The sequence below is a fragment of the Falco punctatus genome, assembly GCF_963210335.1.
Source record: "Falco punctatus genome assembly, chromosome: 1".
NCBI classification, from domain to species: domain Eukaryota; kingdom Metazoa; phylum Chordata; class Aves; order Falconiformes; family Falconidae; genus Falco; species Falco punctatus.
In genome coordinates this window covers 35,272,737-35,299,128 of record NC_137580.1, presented here as the reverse complement: position 1 = coordinate 35,299,128, position 26,392 = coordinate 35,272,737, and the positions used below count along the sequence as shown (strand labels likewise).

The window sequence follows — 26,392 nt, the reverse complement described above, 5'->3', positions numbered from 1 at the left end:
CTTGTGTGACTATTGATACACCACATACATGGATTCCATTTTTAGAGTACTGCCAATTCACAGAATTAAATTTTGTACCTGTGAAATACCACAAGTTAATTGTGCAATGTCTGAAGTGGTTTGCTTTAATTAACTTTAAATTTCTTTCTGTTTCTCTTCCTCCAGGAGGCATATATTGGACCTCTGGCCTCTTATTACTAACATTCTTACATATTCTTTCGTTGATACCTTGGAAAACACAACCCTCACTATTTAACAGATATTTCTTTTGGGGCAACAAGGAGTAGAGATGAAAAAAAACAGTCAAGGAAACAATATGTCATCAATATACATATTGGCATTTACAATATTCCTATTGTTAGTTGAAGTATGTTATTAGAAGAAGCTTCTGTGTCACTATCTAACAGCATGGTGTTAGCATAGACTATCATTAAACCTTCCCTTGTTTATAAACTACATTGAAATACTGCTGCTTAACAAGGAGAGAAGCAGAGGTGGATGATTATCAGTGTTAAGACCTGACTAAAGAAGTATGCTGACTTTAAGTTTGCATCACATTTTTTGTATTACTCTGTTTGTGTTAGGAAATGCTCTGATTGTAATGAGACCAAAGTAGAAATTAATGCAATCAAATCGGATAGTAACTGTTAAACCAGAGGCATACACAGATGGTTTCAGGGATGCTAATGGTGTGGCTAGCATCATGTGTGCATTAAAAATAGGCTTTAAAAATACTGTTAACATAGTGAAAAGTGGAGGTGGTGGGAGAATGATGAGTAATTCAAGGTACATGTGTCTGCTGCTTTTATTCTTTCTACAGTTTTACTACTCCCCGACTTCCTCACAAGGTAAATAGTGTTTCCACTCTTTCAGTCACAATGCTGAAAACCCCAATGCTTACATCAGTGAAATTAATGTCAGTACTCCTAGGAAGGGTAAATATTAACTTTTCCTACCTTTCCCAGGAGTTATTAAAACTTCTTGTGCTATAAGCATAAATAAATTGCCGTGTAAAAATTTATTTTTATCAGGCATGTAACCCATGGACTACCAAGGTTTGTTTCATAAATATAGCTGGGGATTGACCTGGATTCAGGAGGTCTGGTGGCACTCAGGGGGTAGGAAGCTAATTTTTTATTTTCATTGCTGCTATATGACATGCTCCATCTAAGGTTATATATTGTGATACCAAAATGGACATGTATAAAACACAAAAAAATCAGATTATTCAGGATTTAATTGAGGTTTCAATCAGCCAAGGCAAGAAATTAGATTTAAATGATTAGAAAATGAGATTTGATAAGTAAATAGACATTTCAACCAATGCCAAAGTATTCATCCTTGTATATACAGAGAGCAAAAATTCATATATATATATATATATATCCATAAAAGAAAACAAAAATATTTCTGAACTAATTTATAAATAGCTAAAATCAAAGCAGATAAAAAACCCTGTACTTGTGTGATATGCAACATATCCAATTGCATATACAAGTGAGGAAAGAGAATTTTGCCTCTTGTTCTATGTTATGTTTCCTAAGAAAAAGTAAATTCTTAACTCCTTATAGGGGTATTTGTGTTCTAGATTCCTGAACTGAATTTCTGTACTGAAGAATTCAAGATACAGGTAAGTAGACGCTTACGACAGTGAAAAGAATTATATGAAGTAAGTCAGGTCCACCAAATAGGCTTGGAGTATGTAGATCAGAACTACCAGAAGGAAAAAAAAAACCCTGGCCCCTATTACTACATAATCAAAAATCTTCAGAGCAGTGTATTTATTCTACTGAATAATTATCTGAATAAATACTATTATTAGTACTAATAGAATCAAACCAGGATGGTAACATTTTACCACACCAGATTTTCTTGTCCATCTCTTTCTTATTAGGATGCAAATGTTTGAACACTGCCACTGCTCTAGATACAATATTAACCCTTTTTTCCAAAAATAATTCTTTAATTTTTTTTATACATTTAAGAAAAGCAAAAAATAATTAGCATAAACCAGTTATTTATCTCTTTGATGATGTAAAAGGTGTTTGGCTGTATTGTTGAAAATGAATCCCTTGGGATGCTGTAATCTTCATAACTTCTCCGTTTAGAGTATCATCTTCAATTATAGTTATCAGTCCCTCAGCAATTATCGATGGGCTGAAAAAAAAAAGTTTTTATTTCAGAATCATGGTGTAATAGAACATGTTGAAAACAGAAGTAAAGAAACTCAATGTAAATCTATGTACCTGAAAATGAAACAAACTGATATTTGAACAAATTAATTTTCAAGAAAAGCAGAGGTGGTATGAGTGCTTCAGGAGAGAAATCCAGTCTCGTCAATCAGGGCATACAACATAAAGCAGCAACTTTGCAAATCGTTTGTTTGCTGTAGTTGCTGCTAAATCCCAGTGGACATCCAGCTGCCACTGGGCTTCCTTTTTTTTTTTTTTTTTTTTCCCCCTCCTTTCTCATGGCAATGGACAGAAGGAATCCTTACACAATCCTCTGCAGCTCTTTGCTGTTGATTTATCCTGTTTCTGTAGCAGGACTGACATACCAATTAGCTTAAGGAAAATTTTGTCACATGCAGTTTACTGTGGTCAATAGGTACAATATATTTTACATATGAAAAAGTGAAACAACAGAGTCATACAATTTCCTTTGTGGAGAAGTACCCAATCAGCTAATTGTTAGAGGCCAAGAAAGTGTTAAGAAAATATCACTTTATGCTTATCTTGTTCTCACACTCTTTCCTAGCTGTCTGCTTTTGGCCTTTGTTGGCCATACCGTGATGGGCTAGGTAAATGATCTGATCCATCATTGGTGCTACTGGTCTCTTGTGAACTTAGACCAGTTTTGTTAGTTCTTGGTCTGATTTTTACCTTGGTTTGCTTGCAAATTTTGTGGAAGTTCAGTACAAATTATATACCCTGTATTTCACAATAACCCTGATCAAACAAATTTATGGAAGAATGCCAAGGGCTATTAAAAAATACACCCCATCACCTTTAACTTGGGAATTTGATTTTCACTTTGGGAAATAGGAATGCATAAAGGGAAATATTGCTATATAGGTGATAGTCTTAAAATAGCCTTAGATATCTGCCATTTGTTCCTTGTATACAGGATGACATATTTGATAGGCTTTTATCTGAGGCAGCATTTCCCCTTTATTGTAACTCTTCTGAAAGTGCTATTGTTCGTGCTTGTTCTTCACTAACAGATGGCGAAAACCCTCTGTATCTGACTTGACTTACTCCATCACGCCGTAGAACTGCATCATATTTTTGATCTCATCCTTATATGAATAATATTGTCCCATATTCTCTTCTTTATCTATTGACTGAAGAATTGGTGTGTTCACAAATCCTGGACAAATTGTGTTGAGTCTCACACCGTAGTTTTCCATATTAGCAGCTAACTAGAAAAGAGAAAAAGTTAGGCATTTGTCATCAGCATTATAGAAGAGTATTGTGTAAGTAATTTTTCAAAGAATGAGATTTGCCACTGAGTACTCTTAAACCTTACCTAGCAAGCAAATTTTATTACTACTGATTGTTTTGTTTCAACAACTAGGTTTGAAGCACATTTTCTCTAGTAATTGTACTAGACTACTAGAAAAGAAACATTGCAGGGAGAACAATTCTACAAGAAATCAACGCTCTTCTTTCCATGCAGCTGTTTTTTCCCCAAATTTTTCTTATTAGTGCTATTGGCCTGTACATTAACAGTATTTGAGGGTGATGATGCAACTTTCATAAGCAAAACCAAATGAAAAAATATCTCCCAAATATATGCTTCCAATTTTACATGAACTTTCTTATTAAAAGAAAACTATGTGAAATCAAATGGAGATTTAACTTGAGGATTGTATTTAGCTCCCTCACATCTACAGTAATACGATTTGATCTCTACCCCTAGAACTGTAATGCTACTCCATTCCAGCTGCTCTATTGTCCCTGCCAAGGTATGAATCTGCCACTGAGCATCTTCACAGGAAAGCCCAGGACTGAACTCCAGGAAACAGGAGTTTTTTCAGGAGCATGATGAAAACGGGCAGCACAAATTGTGCTGGGAATGGTAGGACTCTTCACTTGTGGTGCTACTGATGCATGTGTGCAGCAAAGAGTCTGATGAGCATCCAGACATATGTTGAAGGCTGGATGAACTTAGCGATAGCACAGAACTTAGAAACTACAGATGATACATCCAAGAATAACCATAAATGTTCAACAATGAGTTCTATTTATTTTAACATTTAGCAGGAATCCTTTCTGGTATATTTAAATCACATGTCATCTTCATGATATGGTAGCCTGCTCTTTTGGTCTGGAGGAGAAAAGAAACGGCAGTCCTAGATGTTTTGTATCATACCGGCCCAATGTTAGGCTGTACTGCCTTTTCTGGTACACACAGTGATTCGTTGTGTTTATTATTCTTTTTCTCCTTGGTAGTCTCATGTTCCATAGAGACAGCATTTCTTCCCATTTTCTAACAGACCCTTTATTTTTGAACTTACATGATGATGGTTATGTTATCATGAGAAAAAGAAAATGGAAAAGCAGGTGTCAGGTTTATGCTGTGGCTAATATTATATGCAACACTTATCTATACTAATCTGTTTAGGTTAATCTAAAAGAGAAGTTATTTGATTGGGGTTGGGGGCATAAAATATGGATAAGCTATCCAAATTATCATTTTTGGTGCTTTATTCTGGAAATTAGATTGGAAATCTTATATGAGTAGTCTATCTTTAAGCTTAGCCTAGGAAAGTAATAATATTTGCTCCCTCCAAGTTATTTTATCATACTACTTGTTCAATTTAACTAGAAAGTTATGTAGTCAGGGGCTAAGACTTACTATGTGGTCATATGACATCTAACATGTCCCATCCTCAATGTGTCATTTTATATTTTCAGCATATTAAGTCTTGGTGAGAACAAATAATGGTAAACATTTTTGTACTCATCACTTTTTGTACGCTTTAGTGCCTGTTTATGATAAAAGAAGTCATCAACCTGAGTTATGAATAAGGAAGCCAAAATGTTAGATGACTGGGATAAAGTTATGAAAAATATTTTTAATGCTTGGATAAAACTTTTGGGCTCCTCTGACTGTCCTTAAATTACTTTGCAACATCATTCTTCCATGCTCCCAAAACCTTACAGCAGTCATAAACACACACATGCCTTACTTATTCCATCTTTGGATTCCCTTTAATTTCCACTGCTTCAGACACTTTGTTTTCTTTAAGAAAATTAGTTCCAGTTGTGTGATAAGAGAGAGGGAACATGAGAAACTTAGGATGTTCCCAAGTTGCTGCTGAAACTATTTTCAAAAACACATACTTACTGCTATTGATCGTGTGAATCCAATTACACCATGCTTTGTAGCACAGTACACAGGTTGGAATGCAGCAGGCATGAGTCCTTTAAAATAAAAAGGTAGCTGAATAAGGATGTTGGGTACTCCTATTTATGATTACTTTAAACACACATATAAGTCTGTAATGTAAAAAGTGATGGATTTATAGAGCTGTAACAGTATAGATTAATAAAAATTTTCAAATTGTATTTTGTAATCTGAGATAGGCTGGGAAAAAATTTGAGATGGATAAAAACATGAGGAGGCAAAAGAAGAGTAATAAAAAGTGTAGCTTTGAAGAGGAAAGGTTGTATCTGTGTAGTATGACTGAAAATGAAGGACAGGATCTGGAAGAAAACACTCAAGGATGAGACTTTTGAGCCTTCTATGAATCTGTAAAGTAGTTAAAGTATATAAACTATGTAAAGTATTTTAGATAAACTCTGATTGCTGACACCCTAGCTGTTGGTATGTAAACCAGCCACCTGCAATCATTTACAGTGGTTTTAGGGAGGAAGTGTGGGCAAAAGTAAGGGAAATAGTAAAATCCATTTTGACTACTGTAACTGATTTATTATCTTTGTAATATATCAAAACATAACGTCTACTTAAATCCCTTGCTTATGTTGCTTCTGTGGAATAGTGACAAAACAGCCTCAGATAAAACTTTTCCCATAGCCCTAATGCAAAAGGTAGGAACGAGCGTGCTGCGCAGCTGAGTGAAGCACAGTGAGCCAATACATCTGCCTGCGCAATGTTGTTCCTGCCTGTTTATTTGACAACGTATGTAACAAATGCATACTCTTCTGTATAGTGCATTTTGCTCAAAGAAGCAAAGTAATTCAGACTTGATCCACCATCTGAGGCATTGTGAAATTTATTTTACTTAGAATATTACTCTGATAATATTTCATAGGTGATAGGTTTTTTAAAGAGATTTAAGTGAATTAAGGAAGCCATTTTGCAATAAGTAAATGGAAAAAGCACTAAAAAGTGAATGTAAGACCTCAGTGCAGAGAGAGTATAGAGATAAGTGAGTGAACACTGGGAGTGGAACGATAAGAAGATCTCAGATAATGAGCAGAAAGAAATGAAAGCAGAGATGTGGATAGGAAAGCTTTTTGAAGTGTTTTCTAGACTGAATTAGATTGGCTGAAAAAGGATTGAATGATATGGTACTTCCTACAGTAGGTTCTGGAATGAAAAGCCAGGATGAAGATTTTTAGAAGGGAACAGGAAAAAGAACAATCCTGGGTAATATCATTGCCATCTTCTGTAAGGAAATTGAGAAGTGAAATAAAAAATGACTGCTGAACCTTTATGGTGGGAGAAGGAGAGCATAAAATCATCATTTATAGTACAGAAAGAATAGAACAGGTTTTGGAGGAAAATTAAGAACTCAGTTCTAATAAGGCTGAGTTTGATGTCAACAAGCTGGCCAAGGAGACATGAGAGACCATGAGTGTATATACGTTTCTGCCCATTATGCCAACAATTTCCACTACACAATGACAGCTGAACTGGACCACAATGGGTGCTGTAGTCCACCTGAAAGGTAGGGTTTTGTGAATAGCAAACCACAGCTTGTCCTGAAGTTAGAGGATAAAATTTGCCAATGTTCCTGAATGTGGTATTGTAAAACTGGATACTGATTTTGGTGTGTTAATGTTTGATTCTAATGGAAGTCATCCCAATTAATATCTCAAGTATGTTTTTCATTCTTCATATTTCATCTCTTTAAGTGATATAATCAAGAAGGGGTGTGACTTATCTCAGTGGAGATAGCTTTAAGTAGGGATTTGCCAGAAAAAATTATGTATGCCAGAGACTTGCATGGGCTTTTTGCTCTGGAATGCATTTTGTCTGAAGGAAAACACTTTCTATGATGGTCCAAAGCTCTAATTACAATCCTGACAGCTTCAAGGCTTTATCTTGGTATACAAGCTACATTGGTGATCCAGTGGAAGCAACACTGTTATTAGCACTATCCAGTGGTGGGAAATTAAGAACTTAACCTAGTGGTGGTTCTCTTAAATTTGTATTTATCTTCTTAGCTTGGATTAATGTGTTATGCTTCTGATTGTGAAGCTCACTATGAAAAATGGCTTTTATGTTGTCTCCTGCGGGTTGTGGTCACAATGAAGGGTTAATATTCCTGTTTGGTGACTTTTGATGATCATCACCATTCTTCAAATAATTGGAAACATTGGAATATTAGCATGTTAGAAGTGATCCTTTTTTTAAAAAAAAAACTCCTGAGTAGTTTTACATGTTTTAAAGAGAAAAAAACATTCCAATGAGGCTGCAGCTAACAGACATACAAAAGATGAAATCTACTAGGAAATACAGAGGAGTAATTTAAAGGTCTTTTTTCTTTTCTTTTTTCTTTTCTTTCTTTCTTTCTTTCTTTCTTTTTTTTTTTTTTTTTTAAACACAGTAAGACAAATGACTTGTTACTTGAGAGGGAAGAGAAACAAAGTCAAGAAATAAACGAAGGAAGGGCACAGCTCACAATGATAAAGTGGAATAAGATTCAAAGACTTAAATGTCAAAAGACAGGAGGAATAACTAGGCAGGAAGGGGGGAACATTTTTTTTTTTTTTTAATTGAAGTATTAAACCCAGTTATTTTCTAACTGAAATTATTATTTTTGCTAAAGTGGAGAACCAGTAAGAAAGCAATTGCCTCACTTTCAGCCAAAGCAGTGACAATGAAAACAACTCCTAGCATCACTCACCAAAACTATGACAGTCCTGTCTCATTTTTGTTCCTGAGTTCAGTACTTGGAACTATGGTGTGGGATTTCCAGCTCTGAGCCACTTCCCTGCCCTGGGAAGAGCTGAACCTCGATCTGCTAACAGTGTGCCCTAGGGACACTGCTAGCAAGTGTCTTGGGATGAAACAATGTGTGACATTGAGCTTGCTCTGCTTGAGCATTTATTCAACCAGTGAGCAAAGATGAGTTCATAGTGTATTAGGGCATTCATTTGTTAGAAAAATCTGGATTCTGTTTGCTGCTACCATGAATATTTAATTGTCTTATGCGAAATGGAATGGAAGTGACAGACTGGAGAACATTGTGCACAAAATAACAGGGGGAGGAAGGGGAGGATGTTCTAATGGATGGTGATGGGGCAGTGTACTGCTGGAAAGTGGTACCTGTGGTTTTATGTTTCTCTTAGCAAAGGGAGGCAACTATGCCTAGATGTTCCTCTCTCTGAATGTTGCTGCATCACTGAATTGTTACAAGGGAGAAGATGGGGAACTTCCTTCTCCCCTCAAACAATATTCACTGAGAATTAGGTTTTGAATGCAAATGTTTTCATGATGACTGAAGGTGCTCTTTGGTTTACCAAAACCAATTTAAGCAGACAAGTAGTAATCCTGTGTGCCAGTGTTAATTATTCTTTTTTTTATTTTTCTCAGTTCCTGGCAGGCTGAAAGAGACAGGTCTTGCCCTTGGTTATACTCAAGTCCCATTGTTGTTACAGTGTCAAGACCACTCTACCATTTGAAACATAGTGTCAGGCTTCTCACTACAATGGGTTATTTGTCATGGTCAATAGCTTCAGTATCCACAGCTTGAGAAATTAGTATTGGAGGTAGAGGGTAGTTTAAATAAGCTTGAATTATATCAGTAAGCATTGCTGAAACCAGTATTTCCCTTCAGTCCCCTGAAGAGCTTTGATGAATATAGCATTAAGTAATTTTTCCCCAGGTGTGCTTTACCACTGAACATGTTGCCCTCAGAGATTTGAACGAGTCTCTTTCTCTGAACAAGATTTACTAGCTTTTAGATGACCTTTCTGCCCACTGTTTGTTCCATGGGTGCACTGTTAGGTGGCTAGAGGCAAATATAATTTCTGTTTGATGATATCTTTAAGTTTCATTAATTGTTAGAAGCTTGTACTTCATGTTTGGATGAGCGTGGCACAGAATAAAGAACCACAGTCTGGTTTCTACCAGAGCTGTTGATCTCACAGAAGCTTTGGGTTCATCAGAAAGCACTGCTGCTACGCTGTGATTATGCAGTGATCAAGCTCTATTCCCAGTTACGCTGTAGACAAATATATTCACTGTTAAAACATTTAAATATTCCATTAAAATATTCACATTTTTTTTAATGTGATAATCATGGTATTGTGTGGCATTCTAAAATTCTAAAATTTTCCTTGTTTATGGAACAGATACATGAAAACATTGAAAGGTAAGTTTTGGCAAGCGGATGGAACGTATTTAAAAGCGAACCAAAAGTGTACTTCTCTGTATGCTGGAAAATATTGCCGAAGTAATTTGTTTTCTTTTCTGTATTAGGTTTGTTTTATAAAATATACTTATCAATGCCTATTGCAAAACACAGAATGCTTATAAATAAATAACATTGCAAGATTTAGCTGTATTTACTGAAATGAAATGTCTTTCCAAACCACATTACAGAAATCTCCTTTGTCGCCCTTAGGCAAGTCTGGATAAAGCGTATGGAATGTGCTTACAATGTTCTTTTGAAGGCCAAAGCCTCTTTTGAAGAAGCTGATATGTAACTAGGGAAAGGAGCTAGGGGCATGGTGGTCCTGCAGAGTGATGAGAGAATTTATTAAAGGGGTTATATAATACCCTGTTCTTAAGAACAGGGAGAATTACACAGTCACATTTGTTACGTCCGTTATACTGACGTGATCTGTGTCAAAACAAGGAAAACACAGAAATCCTAGAAAAAATTCTAAGCTGTGTCATTTCTAGGAAAGTTTTTAACAGTGAACCGAAGTCCCAAGGGAAGTTTCTAAATTTTCTAACCTCATCCTTGTGGATTCTGCTCAGCATCCTCCTTTTTACAAAGGAGAGGGACCAGAAGCATTTTCATGACACAGAACTGAAAGCACCAGTTGTACAGCCTGTCACACCTTTGTTCCACTCTATCAAAAAAAGAGTCTTGCCATTACTCAATGATGTTAACCATATACTCAGCTTTGTTCTTGTAATATATATAGGATCAGGTCCTAAAGAAATTTGTTTGCTGTGAAGGGTTACTTTAAGTATTTCTTTAGGCTAAAGGTTTCTTTCTATATGATGACAAACTGGCTGCTTGTAGAGCCTCAGTGCTTGAAGTTGCATGCAATCAAACTGTCAATATGGCTATTTGGAAAGGTATCCAGATACACTACACATTGAACAACCTCTCAAAAAACCCTAGTGTGATCTTATGCTAAACATTTTACCATTTTTTAAGTTCTTTATGAATAACTAATTTTTTTATCTGCCAGAATCCAGACAGATACAAATTCAGTTTTACAGAATACCTTCTTGAAAGTATGAAAGCTGTCAAAACAAAAGTGCATACATACATGACTTCCCCCTTTACTTACTAAAAGTGTACAGGTACCAGGCACCAAAAGGTAAGAGAGAATGCTAAATTTAATCATGTAAATGATGTCATGAGTTAAATTTATTTCTGTATGCTTTTTCTGTGCTTGTAGCTGTTCTGTTAAATAAAATTAAAATTAACATGCATAGCTTCCTACAGAAGAAATTTTAGAACATTTTATTTTTTGATTTTAAAATGAACTTTATTACAATGCAAAAACCTGCAGTCATTGGCTTTATATTTTATGGGACAAAGTTGGCAGTAAACCACATTTCCCATTATCTCAGTTGTTCAGCAGCATTACATCCTTTTGATATGAATGCACAAATCCCATAAAATTAAGAATGTTTTACAGCTTTAAATGGGTTGGGATTTTGGTGCTTGCTGCATGTGCTTACATACTTCTCTCCCTTTCTTACTTAGTCCTGTCTTGTGGGGACACTAAAGAAAGGAAGATTCAATATGGGAAAGACAGGGTGGATGCTCTGGCTTTTATCCAGCTGATTGAACACTTTAAGCTTCTACTTCATACGAATCATTGAAGTAGTTCCATAGGTGTTTGGAAATACAAAACAGTAAGACTTGATTCTGTCCCTAGTTCAAATCATTGGCAAAAGTCCCATGGTGAGCTGGAAACTAATTAACGTGTAAAGCAAATAGTATTAAATATTACATAAGGACTAAATATAACTCTTGCTACTCAGCAAGACACAAGAATATTTGCAATCTGGAGAGTGTATCTGATAAAATATTGTGGAGAACTTGGACGAGGGGATCAAAACCACTCAAAAGTTTAATGATCAACAGAAGCTATCTGAGAAAAGAAAACACTCAAATGGAATTTTAAGCAAGCCAATGGCAGTTTGTCTTTTATATATGGAATAAACTGCAGGACTTAGACCTTCAGACTGGAAAGGATAATTAGAGTCACAAAGCACAAATAGTAGTAAATAAATAAACAATAAAAATTAGGTATGTCAGTTTTTATAATGTGTTGTTCCTTATGACCTTGGAAACTAGTACTAAATACAAGCCCTGTAAAAACAAACAAAGCAAAGAACACTTTTGTTTTGACCCGTGATCATTATGGCACAATATTAATGTTAAAAAGTAAGTAAATATATGCAATTTTTAATCAAATAATTAAAATGGCACTTACAAGCTCTTAACAAACCAAGAACAGCCAAGCTGTTAGGTCTTAAAATCAGAATTTTGTGTTCCTTTGGGACTAGTTAGAAAAGGAATCAAACAACTTGCTACCTCTGCCCGCCTTTAAGGCACTGCATGGGCATCAGCACTTCTGTGAAAATGTTTAATCTTTTACTTGTGTTGATGAACTCTCGTACTGCAATAGCAGTTTTCTCTGGGTTAATTTGGTCCCCATACAATGTCTATTTGAGCCAACGGAGGTAAACTTACTGGTGGCAGTAGGCAGTGTTAGGCAGTATTGCAAGTGCTGACTTAAAGGAACATGGAGACTTTTAATAAAGAACCCCTCACCCATATGAGATAGGTGCATGTATTAAGTCAGACCCTCAAGATCCACATGCGTTATGTTAACGGGGTGAACTGGACTTCTCAGCACAAAAGCAAAGGTTTAGAAGAGAATTTAATAATACTCAGAACATGCATACCTATCCACAGTCAGGAACTACGGCCGCTGCTGTCTTACTGGCTTTTCATTGTTAAAACACATAGGAGTACACTGGAGTAAAATTGCTATCATTTGGTATTCTGCATGGATACCAAAGAAAGCACTGACAATCCAAGTGTAAGCTAGCCTATGTATTCTTTTTCCCAGACAGTATGACAGTAGCAAGAGAGAACAAACTCTTCAAACAAGCATGAGGGAATGCAATTATTTCCCCACACAATTTTTGAGGAAGGGTGCCAGGTGACATCGTTCTCCATTTACCATTTCCTCTGCAGTTGTGCTTTTTTGCTGTGAGCCCAGCTACTGCAACATTGAGCGTACCTACAGGAAAGGGTGCAGAATTTTGCCTCACAACTGAGCAGCAATAACTCTGACTGACTTAGAAGCTGTATAATTCTATTTTTATGCCAAGAAGTTGAAATACAGTTATAGCATAGATAAGTAGTGAGCAAAGAATGTGCTTGCTTAAGCTCAGTGAAATATGAGTGTTAATTTTATGGCTTCTCAAGTAGAGGTAGATCACATCTGAGGGGGCTTGGAACATAAATTGGTGTGTGACAATCTTTATTAATACAATAGATACAGTCTGATCTTAAATATTCCTACAGCTGTGCTACTATGGAGTTGAATGGAGGACCTGTTACTGTTTCGTCACTCTCTGTGAAAAAGATTATCTGATTTTCCATATTCGACACCCAGTAAATACTTTATAATATAAAAAATAATTAAATTTACAGTAACTCAGAATTCAGATTACGTCTATATATGTTACACCTTGCTTTTTACAGTGTGGTGTGCATTATCTTTTAATTCAGCAGTGATACTGAAGTGTTGAATAAGCATGATGAATTCAGGCTAGTTAGGTTTTCCTCAATCTATGACAGTATTGAAACCTGAAATAAACTGTTTACATTATACTTAATATTATTAAATGAGACTTACAGATTAAGAAAATTACTGATTTTTTCATAGAACTGGGTTTATAAAAGCAATTGAAAGTTGAGGTCCTTTGATATTACTTCTGTTGCTATGATGAAAACCAGATCAAAATTGGAATAAACAGAGAAGAGCCATAAGAAAGAAGAAAAAGTATGATGGATCAGTAAGATTTATTTATTTCAGAAACAAACCAGTGAGTAGAAAGTGTTTATACAGAAAATATTCTGACCTGCTAAGGATGAGATATTAATGATTACTCCTCCATTGCCTCCATTTCCTTTTCTCATGTATTCTAGGCCGAGGTATGTTCCTCTAATCACAGATGTCTGATATGGGGGGGGGGAAAGGGATAATTATATTCAAAATATCAATATTAAAATATATCAATATTTGAGCTTCTAAAAACTGAAACTTGCTTTAATTGTGGTGCCTAGAACCTGCATTGCTTTACCAGTGATGTATTTATACTTTGAAGATTATAAACACAGAATACATTCCACAGTAATGCAACTCTAACTTCAGAAGCACAATTACAGTGGATAGAAATAATAGCAGCTTAATTATTTTTCTTACTAAGAATCAATAGTCATACTAAAAAGTTACAATGTGAAATAAAAGCTGTAAAGAAAATGAAATAAAGAATAACTAAATAATTTACAGATGAAACACATACTTTATCTAAGGATAAAATTGGTGGATAAATTGATCCACATCCCAGCATTTTTGTTTAGATGCACTGCTCGGCATTATAGAAGTCTACACTTAATCTGAAGATAACACACTTCTAACTCTGTTTGGCTCAAGGCATGAGAAATTTACGCTTTTTAGGATTAAGTTATGTGATATATTTCTGGACCCAGGATATTAAAAATTTGTATTCTTTTCTGAGTGAAGTTACTGGAGTTTTACCATTCCTTTCAAATGAAAGTTAGCCCAAACAGACAAATACAGATAAGGTAAAAAAGCATTCTAAGAGATGTACAATGTTGTTAGGATAATATTAGCTGCAATGTGATTTTTAAAAGTATTGTTTTAGGGTTTTTTTTTTAAAGAAAACTTTGAGGAAGAAATTTACTGAGAACTGTGTAACCATGATTCCTTAAAATATGTGTTTGAACCCTACTGCATTCAGAAATTCTGCTGGAATTCCTCTCACCAACCCTTAGACATTTAAACTGAGATGCCTAAAGATACACCAAGCCTGGGGTTCTCAGCCTCCTGAACGAATTGAGAGAGTCTCTCCCAGAGAGTAAGTCAGTCCCTTTCCCTGAGATTTTAACAAGTTATACTAGAAAGGCAGCAGATGCTGCTGCTTGTGGAAGATACTAGCTTCAGTGAAATGTTGTAATGTTACTGCATTAGTGATGAATGTCATAATTATTTACAGATCTATTTATTTATTTATTTTTAGATCTCCCTGCAATCAGTTCACATTTGGTTTACAATTTTTACTTAAAATGAACAAATGCATTGAGTCACTTTTTGTTCTTAAGGAAATATTATTTCCACTTTTAAACGAGAATTCCATTTGTATTTTATTACTTGTTAGTGCTATTTATTTGTCCCAAATAAATTAAGATGTTCAAAAGATGAAGTGGCCCTAAAAGTATTTCCACATCTGTGCATAATTATTTTTTTTTATTTTTGACCAGGGAACTCTACAGAACTGTAAACCGTGGAGACAAAAATTTCCTAAAGGAATAAAAAAGCACAGTGAAAAATCTGTATATGCCTAAAACCTAATGGCTAGTGGCTAGTTGTACTGGAAAAAAAAAAGATATTTTAAAATCAGAATGTTAAATATTTGTGTGTTATTATTTAAAATCTCAAAGTAAAATTGGAAATAATTTTAAGATGGGTATTACATTTTATTTTTGTAGCTTATATTTTTAGACATACATGTTAAAACACATAAAGTAAATCTTCTAATTCAATTTCAGTTGTCCTTCATGTTTGTTGGTTTTAATACGAGTCGGATTTGGAAGACTGGATGTCCTGCTTTATTAATGTCGCTTGTTCATTTTCCAAGTAACATCAAATTAAGCTGCCCATTGCCAGAGATAAAACAACTTGAGACCTCGTTGCCAAGTTTGCTTTGTAATTTTGATAATGAATCAGCTTTTTTAATTTTCTATAGTTGCAGCATTTTATATGATATTTTCACTATTAATATATTTTCAGTATAGCTATTTCCTGGAATAGTGTAAAAAATCACAAAATATGAATAATTCAAAATTCTCAAACAATATTTTTTTTTTACTTAAAAAAATCCCCAACAACTCCCATAAAAAGCTTTTTTTGTTTCTCTCCTGGAAAGTTTTGTTTCAGGCAACATGGTTTTTAATAATGTTTTGATTAATATCCAAAAGAAAGTTACTCATGAAATGTTTTAAAAGAAACTTTCCAAAGAACTGTCTTCAATGGCTTGACAAATGCCATGCTAAATCTGATTTCTCTTGCATGTCCTGGAAAGTAGCAGAGCCCTTATACATGCAGTCTAGTGCTGGTTAATGTTGATTGTCACATGTAAGTTTAAAGAATTTATTGAAAAACAAGATCATTAATGCCGGGGACTGATGCTGTGAGGCATACTTATTCTGAACATAAACTCATTGGCAGCTCAACTGAAATTAGACTTGGACTTAAGGTGGGTGGCGGTTTTTAACATGTTCACATGATAGGCTGTACACAAGACATTTTAGAAAGGCAGGGGTTAATGATGTCTATGGAGAGCAGGTGCAGGTCCTATCACACCCTGGAGCAGTGGTTCAGCCTGCTGAACAGAAAAAGAGAATTCCGCTTAAGGTGATTAGAGGGAATAAATCAGCTAGAGAAGGAAGTAGCTTGGGGCTCCTTGAAGATTTTTCTATTCCTCCAGCCTTCTAATTCAAAGAGATAATAGAGCTAGATGAGTCCCTGGCCAAACCACAATTATAAGACAAGAAAAAAAGTGGGTAGCTTGACTCTTATATCAAAATCTCTGTACTGTTCTTTTTTCTCTCTAAATCCATTAACTTAGCATTTTTTCGGGTGGCTGGGGAAGCCTTCTTTCTCCTTTACGTAGGTATTGTGAGAGGTCGTCTTCAGAACAAATGCAGACTTTCATTTGGATATTGCCCTTACACCTGCTGTTACCCTTGAAAAAACCTTATCTTGTGGCTGATCTGCAGTGACGTGGCTGTTTCTGATGTTTGGGCTGATAACATGAAGAATTATTCTGGAGATAAACTCTGAACCAAATATACAGTGTGGGAAGAGCCCAGCTGTCTGCACAGTCAGCAGATAGCAATTCAGATGAAAAGTGTGCTGTGAGAGATCTCCCACTGTCTTGCCAGAATTCCCCTCTCCAGGAGAGAGTCCTCTCCATAGTTATCCAGGGAAGAACAGCTGTGGCTGAATTCGCTGTAGTACAGAAGTCATACAATGTGTGCTTAGAAGCCTTAGTGATGCCTTCTGGTCGAGCCTGTTGATCCACCTGAGATGATAAAGTGTGGCTCTCATATCTGGGTGCCAAACCCTCAGATGGGAAAGAGGTGTACCAAAGAACAATAGTCTTTAGACTATTGTTTTCCAAAGAACAATAGCGTATTAGTTTTCGGTTTTGTTAAGAAATCCATCTTTGCAAGTGCCTAAATTGCAGCCTCAGACATCTTTTCATATGAAATGTGACTTTGGATTCTTATCGATTGACATCAGAATACTGAGTCTGAATTCTAGAAGAAAGGTTGTCAGCTGTTACTTCACTATACCATGAAACAGACAATAGGAAGTAAGACAGGCAAAGAATGATGTGTTCTGTGCAGCCCAGTTTCCTCATTTTGGGATATGATGACAAATGTCTGTAATTTGCCTTTCAATAAATGGAAAGAAACTAAAGGTGTCTTCAGATTGTGTAGTTCTCCATGTATACTTTTAAGAATAATAATTTAATCCCATACTCATAGCCAACAATAATTCATAGTTTGTTGCAAACAGAAATTCTGGGAAAGTTAAATTTAAAATTACGTAATTAAAAAAAGTTGTCTGACTTGTTTTAAGATGAAAATATGCTGGGATACTTAACTTTGTACAAGGAAGCGTGTTGCATTTTAGACTTGAATTTTTTACAATTCCTTTGTTTAGAACTGCATTTAGCTGCATGGATGTTGTCCATAAACATGTCAAGAACAAAGAGTAGGAAAGTAGTCAAATTTGCAATTAAATGCAGGTAAAGGGAAAATTGGGACAGCTGATTCTCAACTAGGTTTCTTTGCTCCTGGCTACTGTAAACTAGTGTCATTAAAATCAGAAAATAATCTAAATGGTTGTCCTACTCACTGTTGAAAAACCTGTGATCTTAGTGATACTGCTGTTTGTTTTCTTAACAAAATGCATTGTTTTACTATAGCACATAATGAATATGGATCATCAAGGTGCACTGCAAGTCTGAACGTGCTCCCAGGAGAGGCAATTTTACTATTCAATTGTCCGTAGAAAATTTAGGATTCTTTCTAATGAAGTTATAACAGTGAGTGTAGGAATATCTCCTAGTATCAGCTTCCATAAATGATTTACATTAGAGGAGATCAGACATTCTGAAGCACCAAGTAATAAATGCAATAATAAATCCAAAACTTAGTATCTGACAGCATGGTAAACTTTGCAAAATAATGGTGCAAATATTCAAATCGTTTGCCATTGCTGTTGGAAGTATCATACCAGTAATCAGTAACTTATTTAACAAATGGTTAAATGGCAATTTAGGTATCAACATCAAAACCAGAAACAAACCTTAAAAAAATCTGCGACTCTTATCATTTCTATGTATCCCACAGCTGGATAGTTTTAATTGTATTGTTCTAAAAGAAATTATGTATTTAAAGTCTGATTCCAGTAAGACTCCAATTCTTCAATAGAGAACTAATTCATTTTTTCTGGTGTTAGGAACCAATGTTACCAAGTGTTGTACAATTTTCTTGTATTCCGACTGTAAGTCAATTTTCATACTCTGTGTTTCATTTTACCTTGATCTACAAAATAAAAGTGTGTTCTTTAGTGATGGTGCCCAGAATATTGTTAATCATCATCCTTTGCAAGTGACAATTGTTTTGAAAGTAATTTAGTACACAGTGCTTTTTTTCCTAGTGTTTCAAGGCAGATTTTCCAACTGACATTGTTTCTTATACCTATTTAATATACCTTGCCACATCTTGTCTGATACTTCTGCTGTCTTGTTATGCATGCTAATATTTTATGCTGAGAAACTATAGCTGCATTCTTTCAGTGCTGAAGATGACTGTGGTTATTAAGGTGATAAGGCAATATGAATTCCTTTGAGAGAACAAAATGGTAATCAGTTATCAGTCCTAATATTTTATGTAAGTTTCTGAGCTAATCCAGTTCAGTGCTAGGGATACCGAACAGAAAACAAATGAAAGAGCCATTGACTTGTGGTTTCATAAAGCAGGTTAGCACAAGGCTGGAATTTGACCCAAGATCATTTGACTTTCGTACTGTGATGTTGTAAATTGATGGCTATCTATAAGGAAAATGTCAAAGTACTTTATGAACTGCGTAAGACAAACTTGAAAAGTCTGAAACTAAGTGCTGTTAGTGATATCCATGGAAAAGTTTAGCATTTTGCTGTTAGACAGGAAGGTGGGACTGAGTTTGTCTTTAATGTAGATTTTCTAGGAAGCAGACAGGTTATAGCAAGCATGCAAGTCCCTTGGCATTCCTATGTATAGGTTAGTTGCTACATGAAATGAAATTGCAGGCTCTTGAATTTCAATTTCTAGCTCAAACTGTAGAAAACAAGAAGCCTAGGGAGGGAGAACCAGAAAGGAGAAAGGAATGTGCAGTAGGATTTGATTATTTACTAGAAATCAGTAGCTTTTATACAACATGGGAACGAAACACTGTTTTAGTGTTTTACCGTGTGGCTTTCTTTATAAACCCACACCCCCACCCCCCCAATTCCTGAAGGACAGAGGACTAGTATTACATTTTGACTAGCTGGGATTAAGTAGTTAGTTGAAAGACGTTTTTTTTTCATTGTACTTCAATATTGGTTACTGTAAACGTACATTAAAACTGTAAGCTAAGAAGTTCATTGATTTACAGGGCAATTGAGATAAGTCTGTGTCCTTCCTAGTGTAATATGAACAACAAAAATAGTTATACTTACAAGCTGATTTATGCACTTAGGGGATTGACCCTCATGCCACTGATTTCAAGGTAAGTGGTACTTCTCACTTTTTGATGGCCACATCTCTCCCTTGGCACTTAGTCCTCTTTCTGACATCAAATTATGCTGAAGAATAAGCAGCTAGGCCACTGAACAACAGAATTGCCGTGTTTCTGGTTGTCTTAGAATGCAAGCTTGGTAAACTAGTTACCTGTGCCATTTTATCTTCTACAGTTAGCACTGTTTGTTTTGTTTTGTTTCTGTGTTGGTAGCATTATGAAACGATGCTTGCCTCTGTCTGTACTGTGGGACCTCATGGTAATTCCCAGCTGCTGAATCCAGCTATGTGTCCTGGTCACACTATTTAGGGATGGAAGTTCAGTCCTTGTCATTTTTTCTGGGTACACTAGGAAAGGAGAGCAAGGTGTATGACCCAAAGAAGGTTGCAGCAAACATCCAGGGGATCCCTTTTATGGCTTGCATGATGGAATAGCTTTGTGATGATCATGAAGTCTTTGTCCCCCAAATAAATAAAATTAGTCACTTCTGAAGTTTGCCTAGTTACCCTTCTGGTTTCTGCTCAGACATTAATCGGCCTTTTGAGGAATAGTTCCTTACTGATGAGCAAATGAATTGATTTTGCAAGGTTTGCTAATTGCTGGAATCTTTTCTTCACCATAAGCTGTATTGAACAGAGCCACCCGTATATATACAGTGTTGCATTCTCTTCTCTGTAGTACCAATTTAAGTATTTTGCAGGGACAAACCCTGAGTTAGGTAGACTTGCTTTTAGAAAAGGACTTTCTTTTTAAATTCACAGAAACTTGTTACCTTTGTCATTTGTGGAATTAAATTATGCAAACCCTTAAAAAATGTAAAAACTTTGAATTGTTGGGCCCTACCACGTTTTGCCTGGCAATGAAGGATGAGATTGTCATGCACCTGAACAAATTTTATGCGTGTATTTGAGTTCTACTTCTTTCTGGGCAACACCTAAATAATTGGATCCCATATGACTGGGTTTTTTTGGCATGCCCAAGTTGTGCCCTGCAATTTAAAGTTTTGCCAGAATAATGCGTTAATACATGCAAAATCAACACATAAACAGAAGATAATTGTGATTTTCCTGTCAGATTCTTTCACAAGTCTAATTTCATTTGGGGAATCCATTTAAATATATCTACAAAATAATTAAATAGTTTGGATAAGAAAACAATAGTCAAAAGTTATGTAATATGTTTCTGTACTTTTGATTCAGGTAATATTTAAAATGTAAGCATATGTGATACCCATACTGCTGCATTTAACTGCTACCTATCTCAGTGTGCAGAAACCTCTGATACAAGCATAAAAGGAACCTGCAAATAATTTTTGGGATTGTCTTAGTATAAAACGTGCTAAGTGCATCTGTAAAGAGAAAAGATACTGTAATTACAGCAGCCACTATAATTACAGTGGTTCCAGAAAGCCTACATCATCAACACAAGATAAAATTAGGGAAGCTTCTTAGAACACCAAACTGTTTAACTAACACATATGTGTAAGGCTCATAAAGATGTGGGCACTTTTCTTTCTTTAGGGACTTGAGAAAAAAGTTAGACTATAAAATTTTTGGATTCCTTATGAAGTTCTTATGATGTTGAATGCAAGGAACGCTGTTCTTGTCATGCTAGAGAACTGTAGGTATGACTCTTCATAAGAATGTGTGTGTCATATGTCCTTGTGCTATTCTGTGCATGGGGGTCTGTGTGTCATGGACTGTTGAAACTGTGCTGGTAATATCCATTTAAAATGGAATTCCTGTATGGTTGCCAAGATCTTTTTTTATGTACCATAATAACAAGAGCGTACATTTGTATGGATATTAGTAGTTGAAGCTGCCATTGATCAAGCTGATATTGATCAAGTCAACGCTATCAGCTTTGGAGTTTTCAGGTGTGGAATGAATGGCATCGCTGGAATATTTCACTAAAGAAGTTAATAGAAATATATATGAAGTAATGAAAAGGTGGATGTTTAGCACAAAATATAGCAAAACGGTGAAAATCACTGCAACAGAAATATCTTTTTAGTAGTTGATACTCTTTCCCCTCCATTTTTATCAAGCTGTCTTTTCTCGCTCTCAGGAAACTGTAATGGATAAAAGTAGGGATTGTGTTTTCTTCCCTCTTATTCCTTTGAAATTAAGTCCCACTTTTTGAACCTGCTTCTTCATTTCTCTTCTTCATGCTTTCTCAAGCAGTACTATCAGGGAACTTCCTTACACTCCTTTAAAAACATTCCTGGAGACCAACCGGTTCTGTGAACTGTTTTAGCCATAAAGAACACACCCCATATGTGTTTGTTCTGATTTATCTTGCTCTGAACTGCTCTACTTTTGTACTTTGTACTTTAAACTGGGGAGGGAATATTTGTTGTATCAATATATGTGATATCACTAAGATGAAGACTGGCATGTAGAGGATTTTTGTCCATTTTTCTAAAGTAGACAATATGCACATAATGTATATCAGAATGTGTGGCCATAGAAGTTATTCCTGTTCTTAAGGACAATACAAGGGATACTTCAAATGTCCAGTGTTGGGGCAAAGGAGACATTTTAAAATCATGTATTTCATATATATTTTGCTCCTTTCTGTACAAGAAGAAAAAAATATTTTATGGAACCAATCAATATAATGTATTACATGTGGCAGCTGTTATTCTTCTGTGGTTAAAAAGAAAAAAGTACAAAATGTTGTATCTTGGTTTATGGAAATTACCATAACTAGATAGAAATGCCCTATGGAAATAAGCTAGTTAGTTGAATCAGGGTTAGACAGGGGAAGAATATTTAAATTAAAAGATAAATTAGGATATTTGGCTCTTAGAGTGTCCTTGATTTAATCCACATGGCTTTACTTCTACTCTGCTTGACCATTTTAGATGTTCTTATGCCAGTCACCAGCATGTATTGATGAATTTTTTCAACCTTTAGCTATTAAATCATTAGGACATTTATGGTGAACTTACCTGTACAATAGTGTATACACTGTATAAACTTCCCTTTTTTAATTTTTAGGGGCAGTAGCTTGATAGTTATGCATATAGATTTCTAAGACTTGAATTCCAGTTTTTCTGCTACTTGAGATGGTTCAAACCCACCTACAGTCTGCTTCAGCCTAGTGACTGGTAATAAGACAAAAAGAACAGAATCACAGAACCACAGAATTACTTAGGTTGGAAAAGACCTTTAAGATCATTGAATCCAACTGTACACCTGACACTGCCAAGTCCAGCACTAAACCATGACCCTAAGTGCCACATCTGCAGGTCTTTTAAACACTTCCAGGGATGGTGACTCAACCACTTCCCTGGGCAGCCTGTCCCAATCCTTGACAACACTTTCGGTGAAGAAATTTTTCCTAATATGTTACACCTGGGATTTCACTGAGTTTTATAGAAAAAGAATGTTGTCTGGTGTTAGCCTGAGTACCTGTACACAGTGCTGTACATCTTGGGTAGACAACTTAAAGGACCCATCACACACTTTTATTGGTTAGTACATGTGCAATTACATGGTTGTTACTTCAATAGCTGTGCTTGCCAATCAAATAATTAATGTTCTGTAATATGGCATGCTCCATACAAGCCAGGGGCTGCTAAGTGTATTCCAGCATCAAATACTGAAGTATGAACATGTGAAAGGAGATAATGCTTACCAAGTTAATTTGTATAGTGCTTTCCCAGTCCTTCTCATTGTTCACTCCAGCATTATTAACCACAATATCCAGCCTTCCAAAATGTTCAATTACTTTTTTGAAAGCACCTATAGTGAAATCCAAGGATGAAATTTCTTAGTATTTCTGGAAAGTAAGGTATAAAAATATAATGCATGCATACAAATTAATGCTTTGTTAGTCCACCAAAATTTCTTCACTGTTTTCTTAACCACTAATGAGCAAGATTCAATTAAATTATTTATCTAACTGCTCACCAATATTAAACATACTCAGAAAAACTGAAAGGTTTAAGATACCATAGTTGCCTTTTCATTCAGTTTTATAAGACTTGGTAACAGGAGATAATGAAAGTTCCTAACACCCATACATTTTGGCTTTATATAATCAGTTTGGCACACTGATTATATAAATTAAGCATTTATAGCTTGATTTGTAACAGTTTGATATAGTTAATGAACTCAAGATTTTGTGCCATCTATTTTAAATGAAAAACGAAAGCATCAGGTGTTCGTAAAAATTTTCTTGGTTGAGTCTGAATTTAACCTAAGAATGCAATTCTTAGTAATATAACTAATATGAATCTTTCAACTACAAATAGTTCATCATAATTCTTGTTTAAATATATTGATTTATGAATAAGTAGTTATACATCCTACTTGTCAGGTAACTTTAATAATGTGTTTCTCAAAATCAAATCTTCCTTCTGTTGGTGAAAACAGTGACCTGTCTTCCAAATAATTTCAAAATAAAGGACTGGGAAACTTCCACAGTGACATTGTATTCTCCCAGGTGACAGTGTTTGAACTAAGATAAAAAACATGTATGGAAAAACATGATGATGTATGTCATAGTGATGAGCAAACTCATCTAGGCTGGCTCTGCTTTGACAGGATAATTGGATGGGATGACCTCCAGATGTTCATTCCAGACTAAGATTTTTCCATGACTGCAGACATTGTCTGACATATCTATATATAGCTTGTTTGTTTTTCCCTCTAAATGTTGTTCCTCATCACTAAATATTTATTATTATGTAAACCAAGACACTACCACTCCAATACTGATACAAAAAGATAGCATTTGGTGACTGATTAAAAACCTAGACTGTTTCAGGTATGCTGAAATTATGCTTGGCAGGCCTTAATGAAACCACTTAGTTAAAAGGTGATCCCAAGACCATCTTAATTCTCTGATCTTTAGTCTTTGGCTATTAGGGTCAATCAGTAGGACAGTAGCTGCTTTGAGACACTTGTCTTTTTTGCAGCAGTTGCAGGGTTTACAAAGTTTTTTTCTTGCACCAGATGGTCAGTACTGTTGCAGCCTTTTCTTTGTCTGAATGCTGGAGGTCCATCACAGTCATCATCTTGTCATCAAAACAAGAGCTGGGCAGCTGCTTATTTGTCCATCTGCCTTTAATGTACAGATTTTTCTAACATTCTTACTCTGTACTAGACCATTTTAATATTACTAAAGCCTCTATTTTTGTCTGGCTGCCTTTTTGGCTTTTGTTATGTTTGTTACTAATGCATTCTCTGCTGTCTCATCTTAACTCCTCAATCAATTCCCATCTTTCCAGTCCTGTATCAGCAAGGGCAATTGGAAACCTCTGGCTTTATTAGGAGCAGAACTGGTTATCTAACTTAGTTTCAATGAATAAAATAAATACAAATTCGGTCCTCAATTAGTTCCCAAATTCTGGAAATTTTCAGCCTTCTCTAAATAGCATCTTTCATCAACCTCATTCTTAACAGAATCTTTTGCCTTCAAAAAATACCATGGATAATGGTACTCTTGCCAATAGATACTTATTAAAATCACACGGTCTTGACTAATTGTAGTTTTCTAGTTTACATATTGAGAAAAAAGCCAAATCTTTTTCAGCTGTTTGCATATCTATGTTAAAATAAGGAATGATTACCAAACTTGGAATATTTCTGGTAAAAGTTTACTTGTCTACAGTAGTCCCATCTATTACATATCCCCAAAAAGAAGGATTTCATTATAAGTTCTCAATAAAGTTACCAGCCACCCATTACTGTATCATCATTCATCACCCATCACTTGTCGTTCTCTTTTCAAAGGTAGAATAATTCTCTGTTTGCATTGCACACTAGTTAGTGCTTCTGGAATTACAAAAAATAAAAGCAGATGATCATGCAAAATATTAGATGAAGAAAAATTAAAAATTAAGAAGAGGATCGATTTTAAAGAAGAAGGAAGAAAAAAGTGGAAAGTAAGTACAAACAGCAGTTTTATATAAGCTTCTTAAATATTCACGGAAAGCAAAAGTAAATAAATATATAGTGATTTTTCAAAAGTGGGACAAGATAGAAGAGTTCTGTAGGGGACTATATGAAAGAGCCACCAGAGAAAAAAGCACAGGCAAGACTTGAGAGTAGAGGAAGCAGCTGACTTCCTACCCATAAGCCTCATCTAACTACAGATACTAGTCTTAGTACTATGACTTGTTTCATACCAAAAGGGCTAAAGTTAAAATAAAAGGAACTTTATTCACACACATGCATGACCTTTAACATAAAAAGCAAGTACAGCACTTGATGCATCCACCAAGAACTTTAATCACTAGGAGTGAAATTAATCTAAGTTTTTTAAGTGGTAGCTTGCAATTACAAGTGAAAAAATAGGAAAATAAAGCAGGAAAAAAACCCCACAAAACCAACCAACAAACAAGCCCACTAAAAAATACCCTAGAAGCCCCAAAGAATTGTAAGACGTAATTGCAAATTTACACTAAGAAACCCGCAGCAGGAATAATGCAGTATCAGATATGTGTATGAAGCAGCAGCTGGCTGTTCCTGCTCTCGCTCCTTGCGAGAGCCCATTCCGATCCTACTCTGATTGCTTTTTTCCTACTAACTTGGTTCCAAAACCTCCCTCGCTGACCCGTCCCGCTCACTGCGGTTCCCAGCGCACACCCTGTTGGTCCTGCACTAGCCTGGCACTAAAGAGAGGAGGAATCAAGGGAGAGAAACACACTGGGGTAACACCCGTGCTGCAGCACATGCTATTCCTACCCCTAGGATGCTTTTTCTTCCTCCTAGGTTACTCCTCCCACCTGAAGGAAAAGTCAAGAATCAAAATCATAATCAAATAACAATAATAAAAAATAATCAGCCTGGCTGATAAAAACTTTGTTTGCTGATGACAGCATATCTCAAATTTGA

The 26,392-nt window shown here is 35.5% G+C and overlaps 1 protein-coding gene across 2 annotated transcripts in view; it reads right to left on the bottom strand.

Annotated features, from left to right (window-relative positions):
- Positions 1 to 1,219: 1,219 nt before the first annotated feature.
- HPGD (15-hydroxyprostaglandin dehydrogenase) overlaps positions 1,220 to 26,392 on the bottom strand; it is a 37,397-nt gene continuing 12,224 nt past the window's right edge. The window contains exons 3-7 of one of the 2 annotated variants that reach the window (XM_080373144.1): positions 23,187 to 23,293; positions 13,549 to 13,645; positions 5,353 to 5,429; positions 3,258 to 3,421; positions 1,220 to 2,157 (exon numbers count right to left, since the gene is read on the bottom strand). In XM_080373144.1, coding sequence (XP_080229270.1) covers positions 2,019 to 2,157; positions 3,258 to 3,421; positions 5,353 to 5,429; positions 13,549 to 13,645; positions 23,187 to 23,293 — 584 coding nt within the window. In that variant the 3' untranslated portion in view covers positions 1,220 to 2,018. The remainder of the gene's footprint in view (positions 2,158 to 3,257; positions 3,422 to 5,352; positions 5,430 to 13,548; positions 13,646 to 23,186; positions 23,294 to 26,392) is intronic. The other variant, XM_080373145.1, reaches the window with a different exon arrangement.